Source organism: Aspergillus affinis (genome assembly GCF_023601865.1).
Source record: "Aspergillus affinis strain CMG 70 chromosome Unknown NODE_90_length_157425_cov_88_179500, whole genome shotgun sequence".
Classification (NCBI taxonomy): domain Eukaryota; kingdom Fungi; phylum Ascomycota; class Eurotiomycetes; order Eurotiales; family Aspergillaceae; genus Aspergillus; species Aspergillus affinis.
This window is the reverse complement of record NW_026515871.1, coordinates 1-24524: the sequence shown is the minus strand read 5'-3', so window position 1 is coordinate 24524 and position 24524 is coordinate 1. Positions and strand designations below refer to the sequence as shown.

Genomic DNA, 24524 nt, shown 5'->3' with positions numbered 1-24524 from the left:
TCATCGCCTTGCTTGACCGGCTTGACTGGACCGATTATTTAACATGATCCAGATTGAATCGTATAATCAAAATCATACAATTTCGCTCGTTTTATACTAATCAAGAAGCCCCTGAAAATGCATAAATATCGCCTTCTTTCTCGCATAGTTAAATTGAATCAAGACCTTCATTCATTTGAATATGATCATATAAATCGGCTGAAAACTGCCACAAGAATGCAAAATCTGGGAACAGTTCTATGTCTAGCGGGCACGATCATATGTACAGTATAACATGTGAAAGACACGCTCTAGATGTGGAACCGTGGCGTCTCCCCTTGCGACCGAATATGCGCCACATCCACCAACCGACCCAAAATCACGTATTCCAGCTTCAACTTGATGCTGTACACCAGCGCTTTCATCGTCACTTGGAATGTAAAGTATCCGGCATACTGGATCGCCACGATCGATAGGTCCAGAAAGATGATCACCACGTTGACGGCGAGGAGTTGCGATAGCACGTTGTGCGAGATCCCGCCTCGGTCAAGGCGTAGCAGGCGCGCCGTCTCGCGGATGTAGATTGCCGAGAGGAGCAGTTCCTGTAGACAGAACCATACCAGCTGGATGCGTTCGATGATGCCGAACCCCAGTGTCACGCGCCGGGAGTCCGGGAGGGCGTTGTGTGCCAATTCCATGGCCGAGCAGGCGGAGTGGATGAGGACGCCGTCGAAGATGATGAGGTACAGGAGGGCCTTGAGGACTCGTTCGCGATGCAGGACCAGGTGGAGGCGCGACCACAGGACCAGCGAGTGGCCCGTTACCATGGCGCTCCATCCCACATCCACGATGGCCAGTTCTAGAAACCCGTTCGTGAAGGTGATGTTAAACAGGCGTAGGATGTATCCGAGGCCAAAGGGGATTATGGCGACCGAGGAGATGAAGAGGCTCCAGAAGTAACTGCCCTTGTAGCGCTTAAAGGTGTTGAGGCATAGTACGATGAGGTCGATGGCGTTGCACCAGGCCAGTGCGATGAACATCGGGTAGACATACTGCGCGACAGTGAAGGGGAGATGCGCCTCTAAGCCCGTACCCGCGCCATCTTCCTGACTAAAGCGGGGCATGGACGTGAAGGTGCAGATGGCGAGACGGCCATCTTGAGAGAGAGAATGTTTCTGTCGAGAGTTTTCAGGGGAAGAAAAGCACACGAGGATGAGAGAAGAGAGTTAAGCTTTCCATGGCTCCGGCTGGTCTGAGGCGTCACCATCGCTGCGTCGGGGAGGCGGTGTGTCCGGGCATTTCCCACGCCTTGTCAGCTGCTGGAGAGAACCCTACTTTTCCATACTCGTAGAGTGGTTAGGACGGAGTAGAACTTCGATTATGTTCCTTAGGTCGAGATTAAAGGCTGTATACGAGCTGTCCTTCCCCCGATCCCTCTGTAGCAGCAGCTGTCAAATCGCTCCCACGTGCAGAACCCCCGACGGCCACTGGCCGCGTCATCTCCGACTCGACAGTCAGATCGACATCGCCATGACTCGTTTCGGAGATGATAGTCTGCACTAACGTGCGGCCGGAGCGGAGTATAGGGGCTCGCGGGGACAAGTTTTTCTGTTCGCTGTTTGGTTTGACAATTCCGGGTTCAACGATGGCCTAAGTCGAACGGATAGATAGATAGATTGACTGTCATTATCGCTCCTTCCAGCGTCCATCTTCTCCCCACGTGGTTCACTATCCGCTGCCTCCGAGATCCCCGCTCACGGCGTCTCCGGTCTCGGACGGGATATAAAACGGCCATGGCTGCTCGTCGCTGCAATCCGTTTCGATCAGTCGGCGTATCCCAGACAACATCATGAGGCTCCTTTTCTTCTCGCTACCTCTCGCCTACGCACTCAACATCATCTCGTCCAACGACGATGGCTGGGCTGAGAGCAATGTCCGCGCCCTTCACAGCGCCTTGACTGACGCCGGTCATACCGTGGTGCTTTCCGCGCCGGCCGAAAACAAGAGCGGTTCCGGTATGCTCCCTCCTACAGACCTGTGCAAATTTTGTGCATAGACGAGTTTGCTAAATCAATACTAGGCTCCAAGGACGAAGAACCTACTGCTCTGACCGAGCCCTGTGAATACAACAGCTGTCCCGCCGGTAGCCCGGCGACGGGATACAACGAGTCGTCGCCGCAATTCAACTACGTCAACTCGTACCCCGTCACCTCGATGAACTACGGTATCGACACTCTGGCCCCCAAATTCTTTAACGGCGCGCCCGATCTCGCCGTGTCGGGTCCCAACGTCGGCGCGAACCTCGGCATCGCTGTCTTCTTGTCCGGCACCGTCGGCGCCGCCACTGCGGCCGTTGAGGCTGGAGTCCCCGCCCTCGCCTTCTCTGGCCGGTCGGGCTCGGCCACGGCGTGGAACGAAACCACTCCTGAATCGAGCACTTTCTACGCGGACCTGGCGACGAACTTCACCGAGCGCGTCGTGGCCAACGGGGCGCCGTACCTGCCGGACGGCACCTGGCTGAATGTGAACTTTCCGAAATTCGAGGATGGCTGTGAAAACGTCGGCGATGTCAAGTTCGTCCTGACGAGAATTCACACTGCCGTGCCGTTGATATCCGGTGATGATGTGGAAACGTGTGGCAGCAACAGGCTTCCTACGGAGACGAAGGCGGTCCTGTCTGGGTGCTACGCTAGCGTGTCGGTTGGAAAGTCGAGTGACAAGAGGGATACCAATGCGACGGTCCAGGGAGAGGTGCTGGAGAGATTGGGAGGATTGGCGTGTTTGGATTAGATAGAGTAGGTGTGTATAGTTAGGAGAACACATAGTACTTTTCTGCACGTGGTGGAGCGGAACATAAAACAATTGGATAATCTCGCACGAAGTAGTTATTCCTAATTGATACTGCGTATACAAATGACGAATAATGCCATAGACCTGTCATGCAACTATGGAGAATCAATATACGCGAAGATGAAGATACCCATTCATCATGGCGAGGCCGTCCACGGGTTAATCTACGAGACCAAATGCCGCGGAGCTCAATGCACCACAACACCAGAGATGCAGAGCTAACATGCAAAAAGGAATTCCTCCGAGAAACGTGCGCAAATTCTCCGATGATCAACTCCTCAGTTCCTGCAGAACCAAGATCCACCAACTACTAGTCCCCAGCTAGTGTACCAAGTATCTCCGCCAGTGAGCGTCCATCTTGGCACCACGCTGGCTGATCGTCAGGACGGGTGTGACGGACACCAACGGCCTTCAAAAAGGCTGTTCAGCTGTCACCGTTTGCCAATCTGTCTGTCAATCCTGTCAATCTTGCCTTTCGCTGTCATTTTGGCTTTTGTTGCCGTTATGCGTTTCTCTCTACTCGCTTTCTCCCTCGGGCTGGTCGCCCTGGTCGGAGCGGGCAGTATTGATCATGATAAAGTCGTCGGGTTTGCGGAGACCGTGCCCACTGGTACCACAGGGGAGGTTTACAAGGCTTATCAGCCCTATCTCAAGGTGGTGAACGGGTGTGTGCCATTCCCGGCTGTTGATGCGAGCGGAAACACCAAGTTAGTATAATCATTACGTCCCGTATAAACCCCGGAACTCAAACTTTCTATCACATTTTCAACTATCAGAAACAGAGTATACTGTGTCTAACAAGTCAAAGTGCCGGTCTCAACCCCTCCGGCGCTCCCTCCGCCGATTGCGCCTCCAGCACGGGTCAAGTTTACGTGCGCTCCGGCGACTCCTCATCTGGCGACGCCCACGCCCTGCTCTACGCATGGTACATGCCTAAGGACTCGCCTAGCACTGGGCTCGGCCACCGTCACGACTGGGAAGGCGTTATCGTCTGGCTATCCGACGCGTCCTCCACCTCGGCCGACAACGTCGTTGCCGTGTGTCCTTCTGCGCACGGCGGCTGGGACTGCTCCACGGACGGATACACCTTGCAAGGGACGCGCCCGTTGATCAAGTACGAGAGTGTCTGGCCGGTTAACCACCAGTGTGGATTGACGACCACGGTTGGGGGTGAGCAGCCGTTGGTGGCGTGGGAGAGTTTGCCTACGGTTGCGCAAACGGCGTTGACGGACACGGACTTTGGGGATGCGAATGTGCCGTTTAAGGATGCCAATTTTGCGAATAATCTGGGCAGGGCGACCTATTAGTAGTTATTGAGTGAACAGACCGTGGCTGAGTTTTTACTGGGCTTTCTGGGTTTTGTTTTGTTTAAATCTATAGTTCTTATTATGATTGACCAATTCAATGCGAGTTACTGCAGACAATTTACTGAAACTGAAAGTGATTACGAATAGTTATAGGTTGATATTAAGTCTATCTTCTGTCCAACCTAATATCCTACATCACCAGAACAAGCGAACGGCTTTTTGTCATGCAACAACCCCCTTCGGCAGATCAACTGCTTACTGGGAAGAGATGCACTGGGAGTAGTAAGGGTTGTACTTGTGGCAGGTGTATCCCTCGGGGCAAGCGGAGGCACCCTGGAAGTTCAGGCCACCGCACTGAGCGTAGGCCTTGTTGGCGCCAGAGGGGGCGGCCGAGGCGGAGGAGACGACAGAGGAGGACACGGGAGTAGACACCACGGGGGGCTGGCTGGTGACGGCGGGCTGAGTGGGAGCCGGGGCGCTGGTGGCGCTCACCAGGGTGGAGGGAGCGGGAGCCTGGGCGGGGGCGCTGGAGGCCGTTGGCACGGCAACCTTGGTGCTGGCGGCGGCGCCGCTGCCGACGGTGGCGGTGCCGGTGGAGGTCACCTTGGAGGTGCTCTGCTTGATGGAGGAGGCACCGGTGTACTGGGCGGGTCCGGGGACGGTGTAGGACGAGATGGAGGAGTAGATGTTCACCTCGATGCCGGGGCCGTCGGACTTGTAGAGGGAGGTACCGGCGACACCCTTGGGCTCGTCAGTGCCGGAGCCGGAGACCTTCAGGTTGAAGCACTGGGGGTAGTTCTGGGCACCTCCAGCAGTCTGGGCGCCGTGCAGGGCGATGAGCTCGTGACGCAGCACGTACTCGCCGGGAGCGATGGACTCGGGGATCTGCACGAGCCAGCTGTTGTCGTTGTCGATCAGCTGGTCATCACCCCAGGTGCCGGGGACCTCGGAGTCGTCGACGAGACCGACGCCATCGATCTTGAAGAACTTGAGCTCGGTCTTGTCAACGGTGGAGCAGCCACCGTCGCACTTGGCCAGGTAGTCGAGGACGGGGCCGTGGTGCGACTCGGGCCACTCGGTCCACTTGATGTTGATGCTGTCACCGGCCTTCACAGCAATGTGGCCCTGAGCGTTGGTGGCGTTCTGGTGGCAGATGATGTCCTCGGACGAGTAGTCGGTCACGAAACCGTTACCGGTGTTGGGGGTGGTCCAGGCAGCGACCTTGGGGGGGTTCTCCATGTAGGGAAAGCTGCCAATGTCGAAACCGGCGAAGGAGACACCGTTGACGACGACGTTGGTGACATGGCCGTGGGCAGCCACGCGAGTGGCAGCCAGCAGGGAAGTCAAGAGAGACACGGACTGGATGGAAGGCATCTTTTATGTATAAAGAATGTACTTTTCTGAAGTTGAAAAGATTGAATGTAAGAATGAATGAAGTTGACGGTAAGAAAGAAAGGAAGAATGAATGAATGCGGCCCGGCGCAAGGAATGAAGAACTCAGTCAATGAGTGAAGAAAGAATGAAGATGATACTCTCGAAAATCTGGAAATAGAGTGAGAATTTGACGTCCTTTTAAAGCCGTGGAGTCGGCGAAGCTACGAAGCAAGCTTAACCAGCGGAGGAATTCCACCGAGCCCAGCGTTGCAGATTGGCCGCCGTTGCCAATCAGAAAGGCCCGAAATAGCCCGGTGGAGCCGGCTGTCATTTAGCTGATTCTGATATCTCCCATATTCCCCCTGCATGCCGGTGAAATCTCTGCGGGAGCAGGTTGAAACTGTCATGAAACGGCCATGTGGCGGATAGATTAACCCTAGCCCTGCCCGGACAAACCGGTTTGACTCGACGCACTGCCGGTGAACCATGACATGACAGGCGATTAAACATTAAACATTAGTTATTAAACGTTAGACATGATTCAACCATTCAACCCAGCGCCAGCTGCAACAAAAACACACGAACGAAGGAAATTAAGGCTCGTCCACCCTCTTCCGCCCCTGCGTCTTCCTCGTCGATCGACGACACGCCCAGCACGCCCAGACAAACAGCGCCAAATGCAGCGCCCTAGATTGGTCCAAAATAGATTAAACTACCGGATTCAGTCGGGAGGGTCTAAAACCGAGAGCTTACCCATCCAAAAGGGCAATGGCGGCCCCAAACGCCTGCACCTGGCCGACGTTCGCCGCGCACGGGGCCTTGACGCACTGGTAGTCCATTCCGTATGGCTCCAACATCGCCAGCAAGGAGATGGTCGAACCCACCACGGCGCCAAATGCGAGGAAGTCCAGGGCAAGGTATATGCCCGCATGCAGGGGTCGATTGAACAGTAGTCGTACGATCAATGCGACCGTAGACCAGGCAAAAGCATAGGCCACCTAGGGGAAGCCGACCGAGCGTCAGTAAATGAATCAGGGCTGGGCTCCACCGACGATCACTTGCAGTTATCATGACTATGAGGCACATAGAAGAGCCATTGAAGTCGGTATAGACACTCTTATGGGCTTGGGTGGCCCAGGCAAAAACAATTAAGGCAATAAGCGAGCTCAGCACGGCGCTTATGCGCAGTGCCAAGATGATCGAGTGGCCGTCCTGCGAGAAATCTTTGGGTAGTTGCATTTTGAAAGATATCTGTAAATTTGGTTCTGAGACTACCATTTCAGCACAGTCGTTCGGTATGGGATTTATATCTAGAGAACCGTTGATGACGTGTGAACACGAAGTGGCTCAGCAACCAGTAAGGTTGATCGATCACCTGTTGCTGATTTACCTCATTCGGGGGATCGTCGTGGCGATGTTTTCCAGTCTTTGGATCGTGAATCTGGCCAATTATGAGGACAAGACTACCTATAACCTGTCCAGTCAGATTCAAACGTTCCCATGCGTTGCTTTTTTGTCTTTATATTCCCGATTTCCACGGGATGAGATGCGGATCGGGTGGCTGAGAGGTGTATAGACTTTAGCGCCTGCGTTGGGCCTCGCAGTTCAATGACGTAGATGTGTCGGCGAACTTCTGAACACCCTGAACGGAGTCTATCTTTTGAGGGCAATATATATACCTCTGCCAGGCAACATCAACATGCGCTGCCTCAATCCGAGTTACAATTAGAATATGCTCGTATGAAGCAGTCACACATGCTAGAAGACATCTTATGACGTTCTCTCATAATTTCTTTAATCTCATAAATCTCTCTGTCCTTATAAATGAATGTTGTGCAATAATTCGTAGGTGGCAGTGTCTTGGGTAGACTTTGTCCGGGTCTTGGCTCTGGTGGAGCTGCGCGCGCGACCGCAGAGCCAGCAAGATTGAACAGTGGAGTTGGGATGAACCGAATGACATGTCAAATCTAAGATACAGAGTACTATTCATGTACTGCGAAGCTTGCCTCTGGCTTCAAAGCACCCTCTAAATAATTATAGACAGGACACTGCTCGAGCAATACGGCGTACCCCATTATTACACAACGGACAGCTGTTGATCCTAGCGCAAGCACTGTTCTCGAGCTTCAGCCAACCACAGCGACTGGAGATTAAAGCGTAAGTGCTTTGCACAGGGCACCATGAGAGCCGCGATGTACGGTCGTCACCAACGGGCATGCAAGGGGATGCTAGGTACTAGGTAGGGTTTCTCAGGGCACGTGTGCGACCGAGCAAAGTCTTCTTGATTAATTCTCAACGACATGCAGACGTGGAAACGAAAGACTGGAGAACTTGACAATTCTCCGGTGCTCGTAGCCTGCCTCTGGACGCTGGGACACCCGCCCAGACCCTGGATTCCTTCGCCTAGCTGTCATCGTATTCGCCTCCAAAGGGGAGATTCTGGGCATGACAAACGGACCGGACGAGGATGATCTCATGCAATCTACCTCAATGACCGGAGGTCTTGGAGTCTTGGACTTCCCAATCACGGCAATTCCTTAGCTAAAATTGTCTTGGGGCCAAGACGCGGTCTTTTGTATCCCTCTTTGGTCTTTGTTGGCCCTCTTCGTCGCATGTCTCCTGCGTACTCGTACAGTACTTGGAGGTGCTGCTCGTCAACTCCCTAGAGTATTATGCAGAGATTTTTTAATTGGAGGGCAGATCGGGTCAATCCTCATTCAAGGTCGGTTTCTTAATAAATAGCGAAAGCCAGCCTCTAATCAATGCGAACCCATCCTTCTAATCCTCCAATACCACCCTGAAATTCCGCTCCGAATAAACGCCCTTCTTGGCGTCGCTCAGGCCATGGCGTCGAGGTCATCTGCTGAGCGTCCGCATGCAAATTTGAAGCCCATCATGTCATATTCAAGTCTTTTGATTTAAATCATCAACGAAAGAGTCCACGTGGAACGCGCGAAACATGTGGTGTCTGGTCAAGAGAAGCACACCTTTGCCCGTTCGGTAATTATTTCTGTGTATGCACTTCTTGGAATCTGTCGCTGAGAAGGAGATGCGTCATGTTGTCCTGTCAATCTGCCGATCCGGAAATTCCTAGCCACGGAATAATCTTTCAGCCCCCATTTTTCTGCCGTGCAACATCCCTAGGATTCGGTCCCCGGAGTCGAGAATCCTTTGTCCCGGTCTCTGCTATTCCGGCTCTCGTCAAGGTACTGCCAACGGGGACCAAGAAAACCTCTACCCCGGTCAAGCTGACCTCTTTCCCGTCAGGCTGGAATGGCAATGCAGACTTCTTGCCACAGATGGACAGGATCATCACTCGACAAAGGCCTTTTCTCTTGGCTGTCAATGACTGGTCAAACTCCCTCGGCGCCAAGCATGCCGAGCACTCTCTGCCTGCTGCATTCGCTGTTCTGTCGGAGGGGTGGCCTGCTTTTCTCTGTTGTTTGTTCAATCTCGTGTCTGACTCATGAGAACATCATTCGGATCGACCAGTTGTTTTTACCTCTTTTGTCTCCCCCAGATTCCCCAGTCTCGTATATCTTGGCGCCGGTTTTCCCGTTCAATATCGACTGGTTCAACACTTAAGGCTCAACACGAAGACCGACTTAACCCTCGGCGCCACCGACTTAAAGCTCGGCCATCTTCCAGCACTACCAGCCCTGCCCCTGCGCCGTCGACGTCGTACGCGGCATTTTTAACCGGTCTGGTTGCACGGAACTGGCCGTCGCGCCCTCCTCAACCCATCAGGCTGACGGCCAGGATTAAGCCATCTGCAGCCTAAGAGCGCCACGCTGCGTTTCTTTGGACTCTAAGCCTCTTGGCCTGGAGACGGTGGGGAGACCCTCCCGAGGAGTGAGTCTGGAGTCTGGAGAAAGACCAGTCACTTTCTGCGGGGATGGAGCCTTGGAGAACTTTTTCCTTTTTTCCCTTTTGTTCTATTCGAGCCTGAAGGTTGCATGTCATCCATGGCTAACCCCCCTGTTTGTTGCATGAGGCAAACGGGCGACGTTAAAAGCGCCCGCATCGCCTCCCTGGGCATGTCTCTTGCCCCAGAATTTTCTCTCCTCTGTGCCCTCTCATTTGCCTATCGTCTTTCTTCTGATCTTCGATCTCGATCTGCCCCTCATTGACCCCTCGCCATGGGTGAGAAACCTTCCGACCCTGAGGCTCCCGTCGAGACCTCCAACCACCTGGAGTCGTCTGTCTCCATTGAGAAAGAGAATGCAGCGGACCTGGCTCGCCAGTGGTCGCGCGATGTGAAGAAAGATCACGCTGCCCCGGTGACCCAGAACAAGAAGCTCAAGAACCCTCTTGCCGGTCTGTCCCAGGAGGAGCTGTTCCGCGATGTCGAGGAGTTTGCCCGCGAAAAGAACCTCGAGCATATCTTGGAGGATCTCAAGAAAGGCGCTCTAGTGGCCCAGGACCCGAAGATCTTCGAGCAGTTGGACGGGTTGGAGGAACGCGATAAAGAGCTGTTGCGACGCGAAAAGACCCATCGCTGGCACCAGCCATGGATGATGTACTTCATGACCAGTAAGCCCCCATCCTCCCCTCTCAACATTGGGGCCTTTCGAGTTGGCTAATGTCATGTAGTTCTCTGTGCTGGATCCGCTATCGTGCAGGGTATGGATCAAACCGCCGTCAACGGTGCGCAGGAGTTTTACTTTGACGAGTTCAACGTCACCAATCGGTGGCAGCAGGGCCTGTTGAACGGCGCGCCGTATCTCTGCTCAGCCGTCATCGGGTGTTGGACGACCGCGCCGCTGAATCGCTGGTTTGGCCGTCGGGGCTGTATCTTCATCTCTTGCTTCATCTCCTTTGCCGCCTCCTTCTGGATGGCTGCGGCGCACACCTGGTGGAACTTGTTGCTGGGTCGATTCCTGCTAGGGTTCGCTGTCGGTGCCAAATCCACCACCACCCCCGTGTACGGTGCTGAGTGCGCGCCGTCTAACATCCGTGGCGCGCTGGTGATGATGTGGCAGATGTGGACAGCCTTCGGTATCATGCTGGGTTATATCGCGTCGGTCGCTTTCATGGACGTGCACAGCGATAGCCTCGTCGGTCTGAATTGGCGACTGATGCTAGGATCTACTGCTATTCCGTATGTCCCTTTCTCATATCCATCTCAACCCTGATGACTAATTCCATTTCAGCCCAATGGTTGTTTGTACACAGGTTTATTTCTGCCCCGAGTCCCCTCGATGGTATATGATCCGGAACCGCTACCAGGATGCATTCAACGCGCTCTGTCAACTGCGTCCTTCAAAATTCCAGGCCGCTCGAGACCTGTACTATATTCACTCGGCATTGAAGATTGAAGAGAAGATGCGCGAGGGCAAGCAGCTCTGGCGGGAGATGTTCACCGTGCCTCGTAACCGCCGTGCCGCCCAGTCTTCCTTCTTCGTCATGTTCATGCAGCAGGTATGTTCCTCTGGCAGCTCTCGTTTGTTCGGTAGCAATCTGACTCTTTCGTTCATTAGTTCTGCGGAGTCAACGCTATCATGTATTACTCCTCGTCCATGTTCCGCGATGCCGGTCTGTCCCGTCGCGTGGCCCTGGTCACCTCGCTGGGCTGCGGTATCACGAACTGGATCTTCGCCTTGCCCGCCGTCTACACGATCGACACCTTCGGTCGTCGGAACCTGCTGCTGACCACGTTCCCGCTGATGTCGCTCTTCCTCCTCTTCACCGGTTTCTCTTTCTATATCCCTGAATCTTCGCAAACGGCCCGAACCGCTTGCGTGGCCACGGGTATCTATCTGTACATGATTGTGTACTCGCCCGGTGAAGGTCCGGTACCTTTCACCTATTCTGCAGAAGCCTTCGTAAGTTTCTTTTCTCTGTTCGGAGCATACTTTTCGCGACTAATCGACCTCTTTAGCCTCTGTATATCCGTGATGTAGGTATGTCCTTCGCCACGGCCACCACCTGGGGTTTCAACTTCATCGTCTCCCTCACGTGGCTGCCGCTGCGAGACGCTTTCACCCCGCAAGGTGCCTTCGGATGGTACGCGGCGTGGAACTTCTTCGGCTGGATCTTCTGTTACTTCTGCCTTCCCGAAACCAAAGCGCTGTCTTTGGAAGAACTGGACCAGGTCTTCTCCATCCCGACGCGCAGACACATCAACCATTACTGGGGGATGTTGCCGTGGTATTTCAGGAAGTATATTCTGCGGGGCGACGTGCCGCCGCAGAAACAGCTCTACGATTATGAGTAGACCGCCAAGGGGATAAATAGTGCCAAGGGGACGGGGAGATTCTAGTATGTGTGCTGCGTTAGATAGGTTGTGGTTTAATGTGCTGTGATGGACGTGTATGAGCTAATTTGTTGTTTCTCTGTGGTTCTGTTTTCGTTTTTCCTTTCGTGGTTTTTCGGCGATGACCGAAAGCTGAAGGGGAGTAGATTGCTGTCGTTTATACCCGATATACTATTTTACTTATGTCCTATGGATAACCTAGTGGAACTCATAATGCCTTCTATTTCATTGCTCCCAGTCCAGTTTAGTCCGGGGTTCGATATCAAACCGTGTCCAAGTCCAAGGCACACGTGTAAAGGAAAATTCTTTCATCTGCCCATGTATCTGATCGAGGAATTCCCGGCCCCAGACCCTCTCGGCCAGATTCCATTATTAATTGAGTCCACCGACGAAACAGCTGTATGTCGATCCCTGCGATAGGGGCGGCAGGCTCGAACGCAGGTTCGTCTAGCAGATGGAGACCACGGAGCAGAAATAACCTTTGAGAACCGGAATCGAGCTAGACAAGACTCCATCCGATCGAGCATGCTTCGAATAGTTCAAGGGAGGTGGAATCGCGAGAGCATCTCCATCCCGAACAAGGAAGATCGCCCAATCGAACAGCCGAGGTCCCGCCCGGCAGAATATATCAGCAGTGATTGGATGATGATTCTGCAGGACCCATGCATCTAGCCCATTCAGGCTAGCGTGGTGGCGGGCGGCTGTAGCTTGCCGCGGCTTCCCATTGGCCCCGAACACACCCCCTGGCGGGCGCCCCACGTGGGGTGGATGCCTTGGGCCACCCATTACCTAACGAAAAGCGGCGACTCCCACACACTCAGGCACCGAATTTGCAGAATTTCACGGTCTGGGTGAGTCAGGCCATCGGCGGTGGTTGTTTCAGCTCTTCGCTGGCTCTGGATCCTGGATCCTGGAACTTTCTTTGTCGGCTTTCCCTTATCTCGCGATTCCACTGTAGCTAGCTTCCTTGACTTGGTCGGATGGCCCAGTAGGTTATCGGTATATCCATTATTCTCTTCTGTTCGTGGGTCTCGGTTTTTGTTTTTTTTTTTTTTTTTCTTTTCTTTCTGTCCCCTCTTCGCGACTAGCCAGTGCGGCAGAGATTCGGAAACTCTCCTTTCTGTTTGTTAAATGGGAAAGAAAATCTGTTGAATCTGATTCCCGGCAGCAAATCCTTTTCTCTTCACGCACCCTGACATTCAAATCATCAAAACACCAGCAGAAATGCAAGCAACTCACCAGTACGATTTTGAGGCCGAGGCCGGCACCCATGATGCTGAGAAGCAGCATGACAAGAAGGATCCGCTTGAAACCTCTCGGGATCCGCTCGACACCACTCAGGATACCTTCGGAGACGAGGAGTATGCCGAGGTGAAGTACAAAGTGTTGAGCTGGTGGTAAGTGCATCTCCTGTTAGCACGCAACACCGCTGTTTATATATTAACTGTCATTGTTTAGGCAATGCGGCTTCAGTGAGTCCTGTCGTAGTTTATATGCCGTGTTAATTAATTACTGACCCATCTTAGTGATGGTTGCTGAGACCGTGTCTCTGGGAATCCTCTCCCTGCCTGCAGTGGTGGCTGCTCTGGGTCTTGTGCCGTAAGTGCTTGGTTTATCTGAGACCTGACCTAGGGGTTTACTAACCTTGTCCAGGGCCATTATCTTGATTATTGGTATTGGCGCTATTGCTACCTATACCGGCTATGTCATTGGACAATTCCGGGAGCGCTACCCGCACATCCAGAGTATGGCTGATGCTGGTGAAGTGCTCTTGGGTGCTGTCGGCCGTGAAATTATGGGCACCGGCCAGCTTTTGCTGCTGGTGTTTATCATGGCAAGCCACATCCTGACTTTTACCGTGGCTATGAACTCGATCACGGATCATGGCACTTGCTCTATTGTGTTTGGTGTCATCAGCCTGGTCGTTTCGTATCTCCTCTGCTTGCCGCGGACGGCGACCAAATTGTCTTATCTTTCAGTGGCTTGTAAGTTGTCTGATCGGTGTTGGCAATCCCATCGTATGTATCTTTAACCCGTTTGTTAGCTTTCGTCAGTATCGTCTCGGCTGTCATCATCGCCATGGTTGGTGTCGGTGTCAATAAACCATGGGATGGCCCGATCCACGCCACTGTCGATACCAGTCTTTACAAGGCCTTCCTGGCCGTCTGCAACATTGTTTTCTCCTTCGGTATGTTCAAGTTCCTTGGCCTGTTGGGAAATTTGCTAACATGGAGATCCAGCCGGAAATGTGGCTTTCTTCGGTTTTATATCCGAACTAAAAGACCCCAAGGAATACCCCAAGGCTCTGTTCCTGCTGCAAACCACTGACACCACGCTATACGTTGTCGTTGCTGTCGTGATCTACATCTATGCCGGTGACGACGTGACTTCGCCCGCCTTGGGATCGGCCAGTCCGATCGTGCGGAAGGTTGCTTATGGTATTGCATTGCCGACGGTAAGTCTTCGATCTCTTGGTTTTATTTAGACAAATGCTTACGATATCGTAGATTATCATCGGCGGTGTCGTCGTTGGCCATCTTGTCTGCAAGTATGTCTACGTGCGTATCTTCCGGAACAGCGACCGGATGCACAAGAAGGACCTGGTGGCCACCGGATCCTGGGTGCTGCTCTCTCTGACACTTTGGATCATTGCTTGGGTTATTGCCGAAGCTATTCCCGTGTTCAGCAACCTTCTCAGTCTAGTGGTTAGTTTTACCTTTGCTCATTGAGGTGATATCGAGACTAACTTGCATGTTCTAGGCATCGCTGTTTGCCAGCTGGTTTACCTGTACGTTTTCCATTCTGGTTCCCCAATATTTTCCCTCAGTGGAAGCCAAATACTAACAATATGTAACAGTTGGCGCTAGCGGCTTCTTCTGGCTCTTCCTCAACAAAGGACGCTATTTCTCCTCCCTACGTAAAGGCTTACTTACGATCCTCAACCTAATCATTATTGGCATTGCGTGCACTGTGGTATGTTGCTCTCTTTCCCTGCATATATGCATCGGCCTGTCTATTCTGAACGCATGCTAATATATCATAGTGTGGACTTGGTCTGTATGTCTCGGGTAAAGCGCTGCACGATAACCCCAGCAGTGCCAGTTTCTCGTGCGCCAACAATGCGTGATCGTACTTGAAATCTTCGGTATTTGGTATCAGCTGAGCTACGTTGAATGGGTCTAGGAAGCATGTACATGTATAATTGATGTATATAAACATTTAGAAAGTAAAGTTAATTGCATAATTGAGTTGAATCACGAATATTGTCTGTCTATGAAGATGTAAGGTATATACAATTGTAGCACGTACTGTACCTACGGAATTATCTTCTACCTGTGCAGAAGACTGGCTGAAGGGTGATGGTTGGTTTCACGATATGTTTAGGCCAAAAGATCCAATGTTAGGGAAGAGAGATATATATAAGTTCTTGTGCTGCATCTACCGGCAACCACAGAAAGGAAATGGAATAATGGTTGGATAGGAACGGAGTAATACAAAATAAAATCGAGACTGTTGGGAACTCAGGCTGCACGATGTACTACTACAATGCCTAGAGCCGTATACACAGATACAAGAAGAGAGCAAGAGAGAAGGCAAGAGAGAGAATCATGTGGAAACGATGGATGTGTTGTATATTGGGTGGCCGATGTGGCCAACTATCGAAGATATCTAGCTTACTAAGTGATGACTAAGCGAGCTCGAACCCCAGGGCAGGCGGAAGGGTACGTCCCGATGTTCCAACACCCCCCCTCGAGCGAGCGAGTCATCATGAAAACGAATGAAAACGAATGTAAATACAGAGATTACTTGTCTTCACGTTGAAGACCAAGTAGCTGAACAAAACGAGAGTGGGCTTCAGATCCCAGAGGCTTGGTGCAGCCATCTGCAACCATATCGGCTGTAGGGATCTGCTTGACTTGAATGATGCCTTGATCAATCATATCACGCGTGTAATGGTATCGAATATCAATGTGCTTTGACCTTTTAGTCTGCATGTCAGAGGTAGTGAGGTCAATAGCTCCTTTGTTATCCATATGCATCGGAATGCAAGGCGCAGGTGATTCGTTGAACAATCGAAGATCTTTCATGATTTCACGGATCCAACAGGCTTCTCGTGAAGTTTCTGATGCAGCAATGTACTCAGCTTCGTTAGAGCTAGTTGCTACACATGTTTGACGTTTTGCTTGCCAGGCAATTGGTCCTCCTGCAAGCTTGAAAACGTATCCACCCACTGATTTGCGGGCTTTGGTGTGCGGACCTCCCCAATCAGAGTCACTGTAAGCTTCTGGGGTTCCTGTGCCAGCTGTAGCTGTAGGATTATGTTGATATTTGATCCCGAGGGTGCGCGTGCCCTTTAGATACTTGATTACATGCATAAGGGCTGCCCAGCATTTCGCTGTAGGTGCTGCATTGAATTCTGCAAGGAAGCAAGCTGCTCGACTAATATCTGGCCTAGTTTTTGTAGCGAGATACTGCAGGCTGCCTGTGCCGCGCTGAAATTCCTTGATGTTGATTGTCACATCTGGAGAATCATCAATGACGGTTCCAGGATCAAGAGGTGACTTGGTTGGGTGAGCATCGTGTAGCCCGAAAGAATCAATCAATTCATTGATAGTGTCTTCCTGTGACAGTTGGATGCCCGTAGGGATTAACTTAACATTCATGCCTAGATATCGTTTGATTTCAGGCACGTCTTTAATTTCAAATCGAGATTTCAGGTCTTCAAGTGCTTGTGTAGCATCTTGAGCATCTTCTCCAATAATCATGAAGTCATCAACATGAGTGGTGATATACAGCTTCTTTGTAGCATGTACGAATAGACCTGAGTCATGAGGTGAAACTTTGAATCCAATAGATTCGAGATAAGCTCGTAGATCATCATACCATAGGCGTGCAGACGGAGTAAGGCCGTAAAGGGACTGACGGAGTGAACAAACTAGAGTGCCTGGTTCCCCTTCGGTAAATCCGAGCGGTTGGTGCATATAGATTGGATGACCTTTTAGCTTTGCATTCAGAAATGCAAGAACTGCATCTGCTTGAATGATATGCCAGCCTTTCTGGGCGCTGACAGCAAGCAAGATACGAGAGGTAATAGGATCAATAACTGGAGCGTATGTTGTCCCTTCAAAAGTTGATTTATCAAGGAGATTTCCCCTAACAACCCATCGTGTTTTGTAACGAATTGAATCATCAGGATTGAGTTTCTTCTTGTAAACCCATCTGCCTGGTATGGCGCGTGTGCCAGCAGGCATGTCAGACTTTCGAATTAAGTCCCAACAATGTTTTCTTTTCAAGGTGTTAACCTCCTCCTGCATTGCTTCAAGCCACTGCTTTGATTCAGAGCCTTGGATAGCCTCGCGGTACGATTTTGGCTCGGGAAGAGGTGATTCACTTGATTTAAGGATTGCAAATCCTTTGGCTGGTCGATAAAACACATCTCTAGAGGTAATAGCTGTAACATCCTCTGTGGGCAAGTCTTCTCTGGTGTTTGAGACCTTAGAAGGTTCGTTGGTCTCAGATCTCTGTAATAGAGGTTTGAATTCCTCATTAATCGAAATGTCGCTGGTTTGGCGAAGCTGATTGATCTCAGGGTCCCAGACAACATAAATGTGGGAGCCTTGGTATCCAACAACATGGACTTTCTTTGCACGAGGATCAAGCTTGCTTGTTGGCTTGCCTGCAGACTTTGAAGCTCCATGAAGGTGCATCCAAGCAGGTGAACCGAACTTGGTAAGATGCTTGATATCAGCAGTACCATTCGTCCAAGCTGAATATGGCGTAATGTGCGTACATGGTTGAATATTGGGATCACTTATTGGTGCCATAGGCTTTCGGTCATTGTACAGTGGGACTCTCGTGGAAGTTCGATTTAGATGATGGACAGCAGTCTGTAGAGCTTGTGGCCAGAGCCAACGTGGTAATCCAGAATCGTATAGGGTTGCACGCGTACGTTGCAGAACCGTTTGAATTCCACGCTCGCTTACACCATCTTGCCATGGAGAATCGGCTGTAGTGGGTTCCCAAACAATGCCATAGGTCTGGCAGATCGTTCTAACTGTTTCAGTAATGAATTCGCGATCACTTCGGACGAAAGCTGGTGAGTTAAATCCTTGATTCTTAATGTGCTTGAGCCATCCTTGAAAGGTAGGAATAGCTTCATCCTTTGTACGAAGAGTATAAACCCATCGGAATCGAGTGGCATCATCAGTAATCAGCATAAAATAGCGAATATTCTTGATACCTGGCGGTGCTTCCTCATCTTTGCAATCTAATGTGGCGCCACCACCTGCGATATCAATGTGAATTCGTGCCAGGATCTTTGTGGCACGTGAAGCAGGGTCCTTGGTACTCTGTCTTTTCTGTTTTGCTTGACTGCAGATATCACAGAAAGCTAAAGTCTTTGGGCCTTTTATCTTCAAGATCTTCTGTTGCGCAAGTTTCAGTATCGCGCGAAAATGGATGTGGGATAGGCGTCGATGCCATTCCTCCATAGTTGCTGTAGGTAATGCAGCAGGATTGTCTTCTTTTTGATCATTCCTTTGCACATCTTTCGTACGGTGTTCTGATTTCACTGCGCACGCAATTGGTTTGACCTGATAAAGGTCTGTATTCTCCTCTGGGTGAGCACTGAGAGACGCTCCTGTAGGTGTTCTAATAAGGAAATACTTCTCATTGACTGCACCGAGTAGAGATATGTCAAAATTCTGCTTATCCAGCTGACGGAAGGATAGCAGGTTCGCCTTCATAGTTGGTGAATACCGAACATCAGAGATCTCTATACCATAGACAGATATAGTACCGATTCCGGCAATCCGGTGTGTATGACTACCAGCATCATCGATTGCTGCATTGTATTCTTGGAGGTTGCTGAATATATCATATCGATTTGATACGTGAAAGTCTGCAGCAGTATCTAAGAGCCATTGAGGTTCATTAGGCTTCTTAATCTGGGTCACAATAATCGAGTTTGCTTGGGAATTGTTCCGTAGAACTAGTTCCTTGCTGATTGCTTGATTCTTTTCATCACTTGTGGTTGCATTTGATGTTGGATTTTCATGGCGTTTGGGAGCCTTTTCTGGATGAAGTGTCCAACAGTCATCTGGCTTATGGTATCCTTTACCACATGCTTGACATCGTGTCTTTGTACGTGTAGATCTTTGATCCTGACTATCACGTTTCGTTTGGGGAGAATCTTTCAATTCAGTAGGGCTCAATCGGAGTTTTGTCTCAAGCTTGAATTCTTGAGGATTCTGAGGAACATATTTGTTGCTTGATGCTGAGGAAGGTGCACGAGCAACTAGTTGATCTGCAAGAGTTGCTATGTTCAGGTTCTTGATCGGTCCTCGGCCGCTGGAATAGAACTCATCTAGCTTTGTACGAATGAAGTTCTGGTTCCATTGACCTAGGGAACAAATGAAAATATCGTGAATCAAATCATCGGTTGTTAGATTCATTCTGCGGAGCTTTGCTGCAATTCGCTGAAAGTCACGTATCATTGCTGGATAGTTGCCTTGAGGGTTGATATCCAATAGGGCTTTTACAGTCATAATTCGCTCCTCTGCTGCAGATAGGCCATAGGTTGATGTAATCCTAGCCCATATTTCGGCTGCTAGCGTTGAATCTTCCCAGCTGATTGTTTCTCGAACATGGGATGCAATTGTTTGGAGAATTCTTGTATGTAGGATCTCGTTCTTTGTCTGCCATCTGGCAATATCAATTTCGTTGCTGCCGTCTGGTGGGTTGGTTTGATCAAGGATTTCCTTGGCCTCGATCATATGGGCATCCATTTGAATTGAATCGCGCCATGTGGTGTAGTTGTCTCTTCCATTCAAAGTAGTTGGTTTTCTGGTTCCAAACTTTGATTTGGCCAATTTCCGGATATGTTCCTGCTCACGGTATACAAGATCTAGTTGTCTAATCTCCGCATTTCGCTCGTAGGAGGTATCCCGATTGGTTTCTTGGTGTTGCTGCTGTGTAGAGGGCTGATGTTGCTCTGCATGCATTTCACGCCTGATTTCTTCTCGTAATTGCTGGGCCATCTCCTCACGTAATTGACGGAGTAATCCTGCCCGCATGTCTTCCATCATGTTAGATGGTTGATCTCCCGATCGTTCTTTGTCGGCTGAATCGTTCGATCTTCGGTCGGTAGATATGGGTGTCTCCGGCGCATATGTATGGTGTCTAGTTGTCATTTGAAATGGTATTTCGTTTGATCTGGTGCCTCGTGAGGCTTTTGGTGGCATTCTAGCAAAAGGTGCTTTTGTTGTGGTCCCGATCCAGGGGTAAATCCACGAAATTGATGCTGCCCCCCCTCGTACGGGTTTAGGGTGCAGAAAATTGGTATAGCAAGTTGCTCAGGGCTTCAGGAATCGATTCTGCATATCCTGATCTAGCAAGAAGTCGAATTCCTTGAGCTTAGAGGGGTCATAACCTGTGGAAACGATGGATGTGTTGTATATTGGGTGGCCGATGTGGCCAACTATCGAAGATATCTAGCTTACTAAGTGATGACTAAGCGAGCTCGAACCCCAGGGCAGGCGGAAGGGTACGTCCCGATGTTCCAACAAATCACAGGAGTCACGTGGTGTCCGGCCGGCCGGCGGCCTCGCTGCCTGACCAGGAACCACCGCCCTGTCAAAAGTTATTGCTGCAATCAAGACTCGGTTGATTACGGATAAGTTGAAAAGGTATTCGGGACATTGGAGTAATTAAGGATGTTTACTGCTAGGTTCTTGGAGTTTGCATTTGTTGTTGCGTTAGTGTTAGTGTTCCTGTAGCTTCCGTGATAAATATATACCCACCGCGTTCTTGAAGACGGTATACCCTGCTAGTTGATAGACAAAGCATTCTTCAAAGCTTCATGGACACAGACCGGAGCGACGACAAGAGATTCTACAAGCATTCGATCTTCATACAACATGAACCTGGGACGGCAGCCTGGATGCCTGACGCGGCGAGTGGATCACGTGCTTTTGCTTGGATCTGCTGCCTTAGGCACTAGGCACTCGTACGCGGGCGCGTCGTCTCCCTCTCTCTTGTCACGGGCTTGGCAGTGAGTAGGTGCGCTTCTACCCGCCAAGACCGTTTAGTAGGTCTGTTGGACGTTTTACCAACTGAGCTACTAAAAAGACCAGAATACCAAGTCAACGACTTGGTACGCGCATCGCTCTATATAGTGGTTCTCGGTCAGTTCGTCACATCTCTCTCTCCCCTCCTCTCCGCGACGCATCTCACGCCCTTCATCTACGATGACCAGCCCTGAGAAGATGATGTTTTCTTTGTTATTTTCCTAGTATAAAATGACTGACAAGATGACTAGAACAACCATCTCCTGTCGTACTTCGTTATCATGGCATATTGCAGGTATATTGGCTCAGAATAAACCAGAAATCAAAGCGCTCAATAGCAGTATCGGAACTTGCGGTTCTCGAAATCAGTCAGATCTTGCAAAACGGATCCATCCGTACCCATTCCACTGACGGTCCCCGGTCCTGCGTGACGAGCTTGCTCATCTCGCTTTTTATTCCGCCGAACGAGCAGCGATCGGAGTGCGACGGCGATGACTACCTGACCGCACGTGCATGCGATGATAACTTTACAGCCGGTCTGGTACACAGGGGCCTCGGTCGAGAGAAAGGCATGCGGGCCGATGATGTTTCCAGCGCAGTAGGCTAGAAAGACAAACGAGGTGCTAGTGACCCGTTTGGTGTAGCCGCTGACGTTCATCGCCGGCAGCTGGAGCGCTAGCACGAGGGAGGACACAAATGAGGGAGCCTATTTGGTCAGTCAGGGGGTCTTCACGGAACGCGTTCAGGGAAGGGTCGCGAGATTTACAATATAGTACGCCATCAAGAGTCCGTTTTCCTGGCTCCCGTCGCGCGGCAGCTTCCAGAACAAACACGCGGCGACCAGCGTCGGACAGACGTAGGCGATCATGACGTACGTCCGGATATTGGTGAACCGTGTGGCCAGCCACGATCCGCTGAGGATGAATGCGGCCTGCCAGGCCCCGTACGGGATACCATAGACAGTGGTCAAGAGGGCGTCACCCCCCGTGAATCCCTTGACGATGAGCTTGCCGAAGTTGGCCAGTCCGCCATTGACGCACTCGTTCAACAAGACAAAGAAGAAGAGAAGCCAGACTTGCGGATCGGACAGCGCCTCCCAGACTTGTGGCGTTTTGATCATGCGTGTCTGCTTGCCCGTTTGATTGCCGTAGCTCCGGGCAACCAACAGGGCCTTTTGCTCGACCGTGTAGAATTGGGCACTGACGATGGTGTTGGGCAGGAAGAAGAATAAAACGACTCCCCAGCAGACGGTGATGCCGCCACAGAGGATGAAGATGATGCGCCAGACATCCCATCCTTTGGCCTGACCGACGCCGTAGAACAACAGACCGCCGACGATGCTGCCAAAGCCGTTGAAACAGTAGAAAAGTCCCGCCCGGACGGGCTGCTCGGACCGCGTGTACCAGGTACTGACAAGCAGCATGAAACACGGTGTGATGGGGGCCTCGAAGGCGCCCAAGAGGAACCGACAGACCCCAAGTCCGGCGAAGCTGTGCGAGGCGGCAGTGCAGCAGAGGATCGAGCCCCAGCAGATGACACAGATGCTGATGAAGGTGCCCGTGGGGAAGCGTTGGGCCAGGTAGTTGGCTGGCCACTCGCAGCTGAGGTAGGCGAAATAGAAGATACTGGCTAGCCAGGAATACTGGTCGGAACTAATGCCCGTGTTGTCGAAGAGATCGAAAACGGCGCCGTAGGACAGCGCCTGCTTGTCGATGTACTGCAGCAGATAGGTGCCGCAAAGCAGCGGCATCAGCAACCAGTCCACCCGACGGACCAGCCGCTTCTGTGCTTGCTCGTCCTGGAGGAGCTCCTCTAAATCGCCTCGCCGGAGATTGTGGATGCGCAAAAATTCCTCCCCATCACCAGAGGAATCCAGTTCTCCGACGGCCACGCTGTGGGTGTCACCTCGAAACTTTTCCTTGGAGAGCGATTTCTCATCCGCGACCCGATCTACCAACGTGGGAACCTTCTCCCCTACATCTTGCGTCTCCGCATCGGCGGAGGGGTGGGCCGTCATGGTAGCTGCACTGAAGAATCAAGCTCTGAAATGGAGTCTAATGTTGGTCGAGAACGGCTCTGAACCGTCTCCCCGCCGGCAAATGGGTCGGAGGGGGCACATAAGTAAGGAATCCCCCGTACGACGCCAGTGCGATTGGAGTTTAGTCGGTGCTTTTCGAAGGTCCGTGGGGAAGATCTTAGCATGTAATCCCCTAGTTATCAGCCTATCTCTCCTTGAGGCATGATAAACGTCTGTCTTATCTGACCGGCAATCAACGATGCCGAAAAAGAGGGCGACCCTTTCCCGCCGGTTGATCGGCCGCTCGCCACGAGCTAGATGCAGTGCTTGCACAACCGCCCTGCCCACCTAGAACATTCCAAGTTTATTTACCTAACCCTCAATGAGAGAAACCAGACATTAAATCGCTTGGCAAGCTATGACTCGTTTTGTAATTTTCTTACATTTTCAGCTTCCTTTACACTGCGTGTGTTTTGATACACAGACCTCTTCTAGTGCAGAATACGTGGGACGCACGCTTAAAGAATATTAACTACCATTCCCATAATTTTTACCTTTTTTATGCTTATTCTTTATCTATCTTGCAATACATAACTATTTGACTATAAATCTCGCCAGGCATGTTACATATGCGTTGTGTTTGTGTGTAGTAGTTTGTGACTGAAAAGGAAGAAGTCAGGTTCATTACAGGTGGGGAAAGGATGAACTAGGGTATAATTTTAGCAACAGCAACAAGTTCAGTCAGGTGCTGCATCATGAGTCTTGGTTGAATTAGGACACAGCGCCAGATTAAACCCGCATATCATCGTCTTTGGAAGAAATTCATGAAGACTCGCCGTTTGCGGCCGACGGGTTTTGAAGCTGAGGCAATATGATCTTTGGCAATAGTTTGCACCGAGGTTAGGTTTGGCGGACTATATAATAAAGCACGTAGTTGCTGACTTTCTGAGGGCTGGTTTGCTGCTGTTTCCCAGTCACGAAGGGCATTGAATGAGAATATAACGTGTGGATGATGCGAGCCTAATATATTGTGGCGGAGGCCTGCACATTTCCTAAGAAAGTTCAAGGCATCAGAGACCTTCCCTAGTTGTTTTAGAGTAAAGGCAAGGTTTTGCATGCTTGTTAGAGTATCAGGATGCTCAGGACCAAGGACCTGCTCATAACCTTGGAGTGCTTGTCGGTGCATGGCCTCTGCCTCCTCATACTTGCCCTGGTCATCAAGTACTGAACCAAGATTGCTAACACTGGTTAGAGTATCAGGATGCTTAGGACCAAGGACCTGCTCATAACCTTGGAGTGCTTGACGGTGCATGGCCTCTGCCTCCCCATACTTGCCCTGGTCATCAAGTACTGAACCAAGATTGCTAACACTGGCAAGAGTATCAGGATGCTCAGGACCAAGGATCTTTTCTGACCCTGCCAGATCCCGTCGGTGCATGGCCTCTGCCTCCTCATACTTGCCCTGTCGTGCAAGTACTGAACCAAGATTGCTGACACTGGCAAGAGTATCAGGATGCTCAGGACCAAGGACCTGCTCATAAATTTGGAGTGCTTGTCGGTGCATGGCCTCTGCCTCCTCATACTTGCCCTGTCGCGCAAGCACCCAACCCAGTTGGCTGACACTGGTAAGAGTATCAGGATGCTCGGGACCAAGGATCTGCTCACGACCTTGG

General features: G+C 51.1%; 10 protein-coding genes across 10 annotated transcripts; 4 read left to right on the top strand and 6 right to left on the bottom strand.

The window, feature by feature from the left end:
* Positions 1-290: 290 nt before the first annotated feature.
* Positions 291-1103, bottom strand: KD926_011145 (uncharacterized protein; the record flags this gene model as incomplete). Its single annotated transcript, XM_053103395.1, has 1 exon — positions 291-1103. The coding sequence occupies one exon, from the start codon at positions 1101-1103 to the stop codon at positions 291-293; it is 813 nt and encodes a 270-aa protein (XP_052953187.1).
* A 725-nt stretch (positions 1104-1828) lies between these two features.
* Positions 1829-2769, top strand: KD926_011144 (5'/3'-nucleotidase SurE; the record flags this gene model as incomplete). The annotated part of the gene is made up of 2 exons (XM_053103394.1): positions 1829-1994; positions 2060-2769. 2 exons carry the CDS (start codon positions 1829-1831, stop codon positions 2767-2769), a joined length of 876 nt encoding a protein of 291 aa, XP_052953186.1.
* Positions 2770-3333: 564 nt separating this feature from the next.
* Positions 3334-4136, top strand: KD926_011143 (NPP1 family protein; the record flags this gene model as incomplete). The annotated part of the gene is made up of 2 exons (XM_053103393.1): positions 3334-3536; positions 3638-4136. The coding sequence occupies 2 exons, from the start codon at positions 3334-3336 to the stop codon at positions 4134-4136; spliced, it is 702 nt and encodes a 233-aa protein (XP_052953185.1).
* A 255-nt stretch (positions 4137-4391) lies between these two features.
* Positions 4392-5510, bottom strand: KD926_011142 (uncharacterized protein; the record flags this gene model as incomplete). The annotated part of the gene is made up of 1 exon (XM_053103392.1): positions 4392-5510. The coding sequence occupies one exon, from the start codon at positions 5508-5510 to the stop codon at positions 4392-4394; it is 1119 nt and encodes a 372-aa protein (XP_052953184.1).
* A 549-nt stretch (positions 5511-6059) lies between these two features.
* On the bottom strand, positions 6060-6749 carry KD926_011141 (uncharacterized protein; the record flags this gene model as incomplete). Its single annotated transcript, XM_053103391.1, has 2 exons — positions 6060-6197; positions 6264-6749. 2 exons carry the CDS (start codon positions 6747-6749, stop codon positions 6060-6062), a joined length of 624 nt encoding a protein of 207 aa, XP_052953183.1.
* A 2900-nt stretch (positions 6750-9649) lies between these two features.
* Positions 9650-11727, top strand: KD926_011140 (sugar porter family MFS transporter; the record flags this gene model as incomplete). Its single annotated transcript, XM_053103390.1, has 5 exons — positions 9650-10043; positions 10104-10611; positions 10664-10931; positions 10991-11335; positions 11392-11727. 5 exons carry the CDS (start codon positions 9650-9652, stop codon positions 11725-11727), a joined length of 1851 nt encoding a protein of 616 aa, XP_052953182.1.
* A 1263-nt stretch (positions 11728-12990) lies between these two features.
* KD926_011139 (amino acid transporter) lies at positions 12991-14893 on the top strand (the record flags this gene model as incomplete). Its single annotated transcript, XM_053103389.1, has 10 exons — positions 12991-13163; positions 13225-13238; positions 13293-13365; positions 13420-13751; positions 13811-13954; positions 14007-14221; positions 14274-14471; positions 14527-14554; positions 14624-14739; positions 14810-14893. 10 exons carry the CDS (start codon positions 12991-12993, stop codon positions 14891-14893), a joined length of 1377 nt encoding a protein of 458 aa, XP_052953181.1.
* Positions 14894-15569: 676 nt separating this feature from the next.
* KD926_011138 (uncharacterized protein) lies at positions 15570-19958 on the bottom strand (the record flags this gene model as incomplete). Its single annotated transcript, XM_053103388.1, has 1 exon — positions 15570-19958. One exon carries the CDS (start codon positions 19956-19958, stop codon positions 15570-15572), a length of 4389 nt encoding a protein of 1462 aa, XP_052953180.1.
* A 1207-nt stretch (positions 19959-21165) lies between these two features.
* KD926_011137 (putative MFS transporter) lies at positions 21166-22851 on the bottom strand (the record flags this gene model as incomplete). Its single annotated transcript, XM_053103387.1, has 2 exons — positions 21166-21540; positions 21601-22851. The coding sequence occupies 2 exons, from the start codon at positions 22849-22851 to the stop codon at positions 21166-21168; spliced, it is 1626 nt and encodes a 541-aa protein (XP_052953179.1).
* An 802-nt stretch (positions 22852-23653) lies between these two features.
* On the bottom strand, positions 23654-24524 carry KD926_011136 (uncharacterized protein; the record flags this gene model as incomplete). Its single annotated transcript, XM_053103386.1, has 1 exon — positions 23654-24524. A coding segment is annotated over one exon (871 nt), but the record flags the coding sequence as incomplete, so codon positions are not given.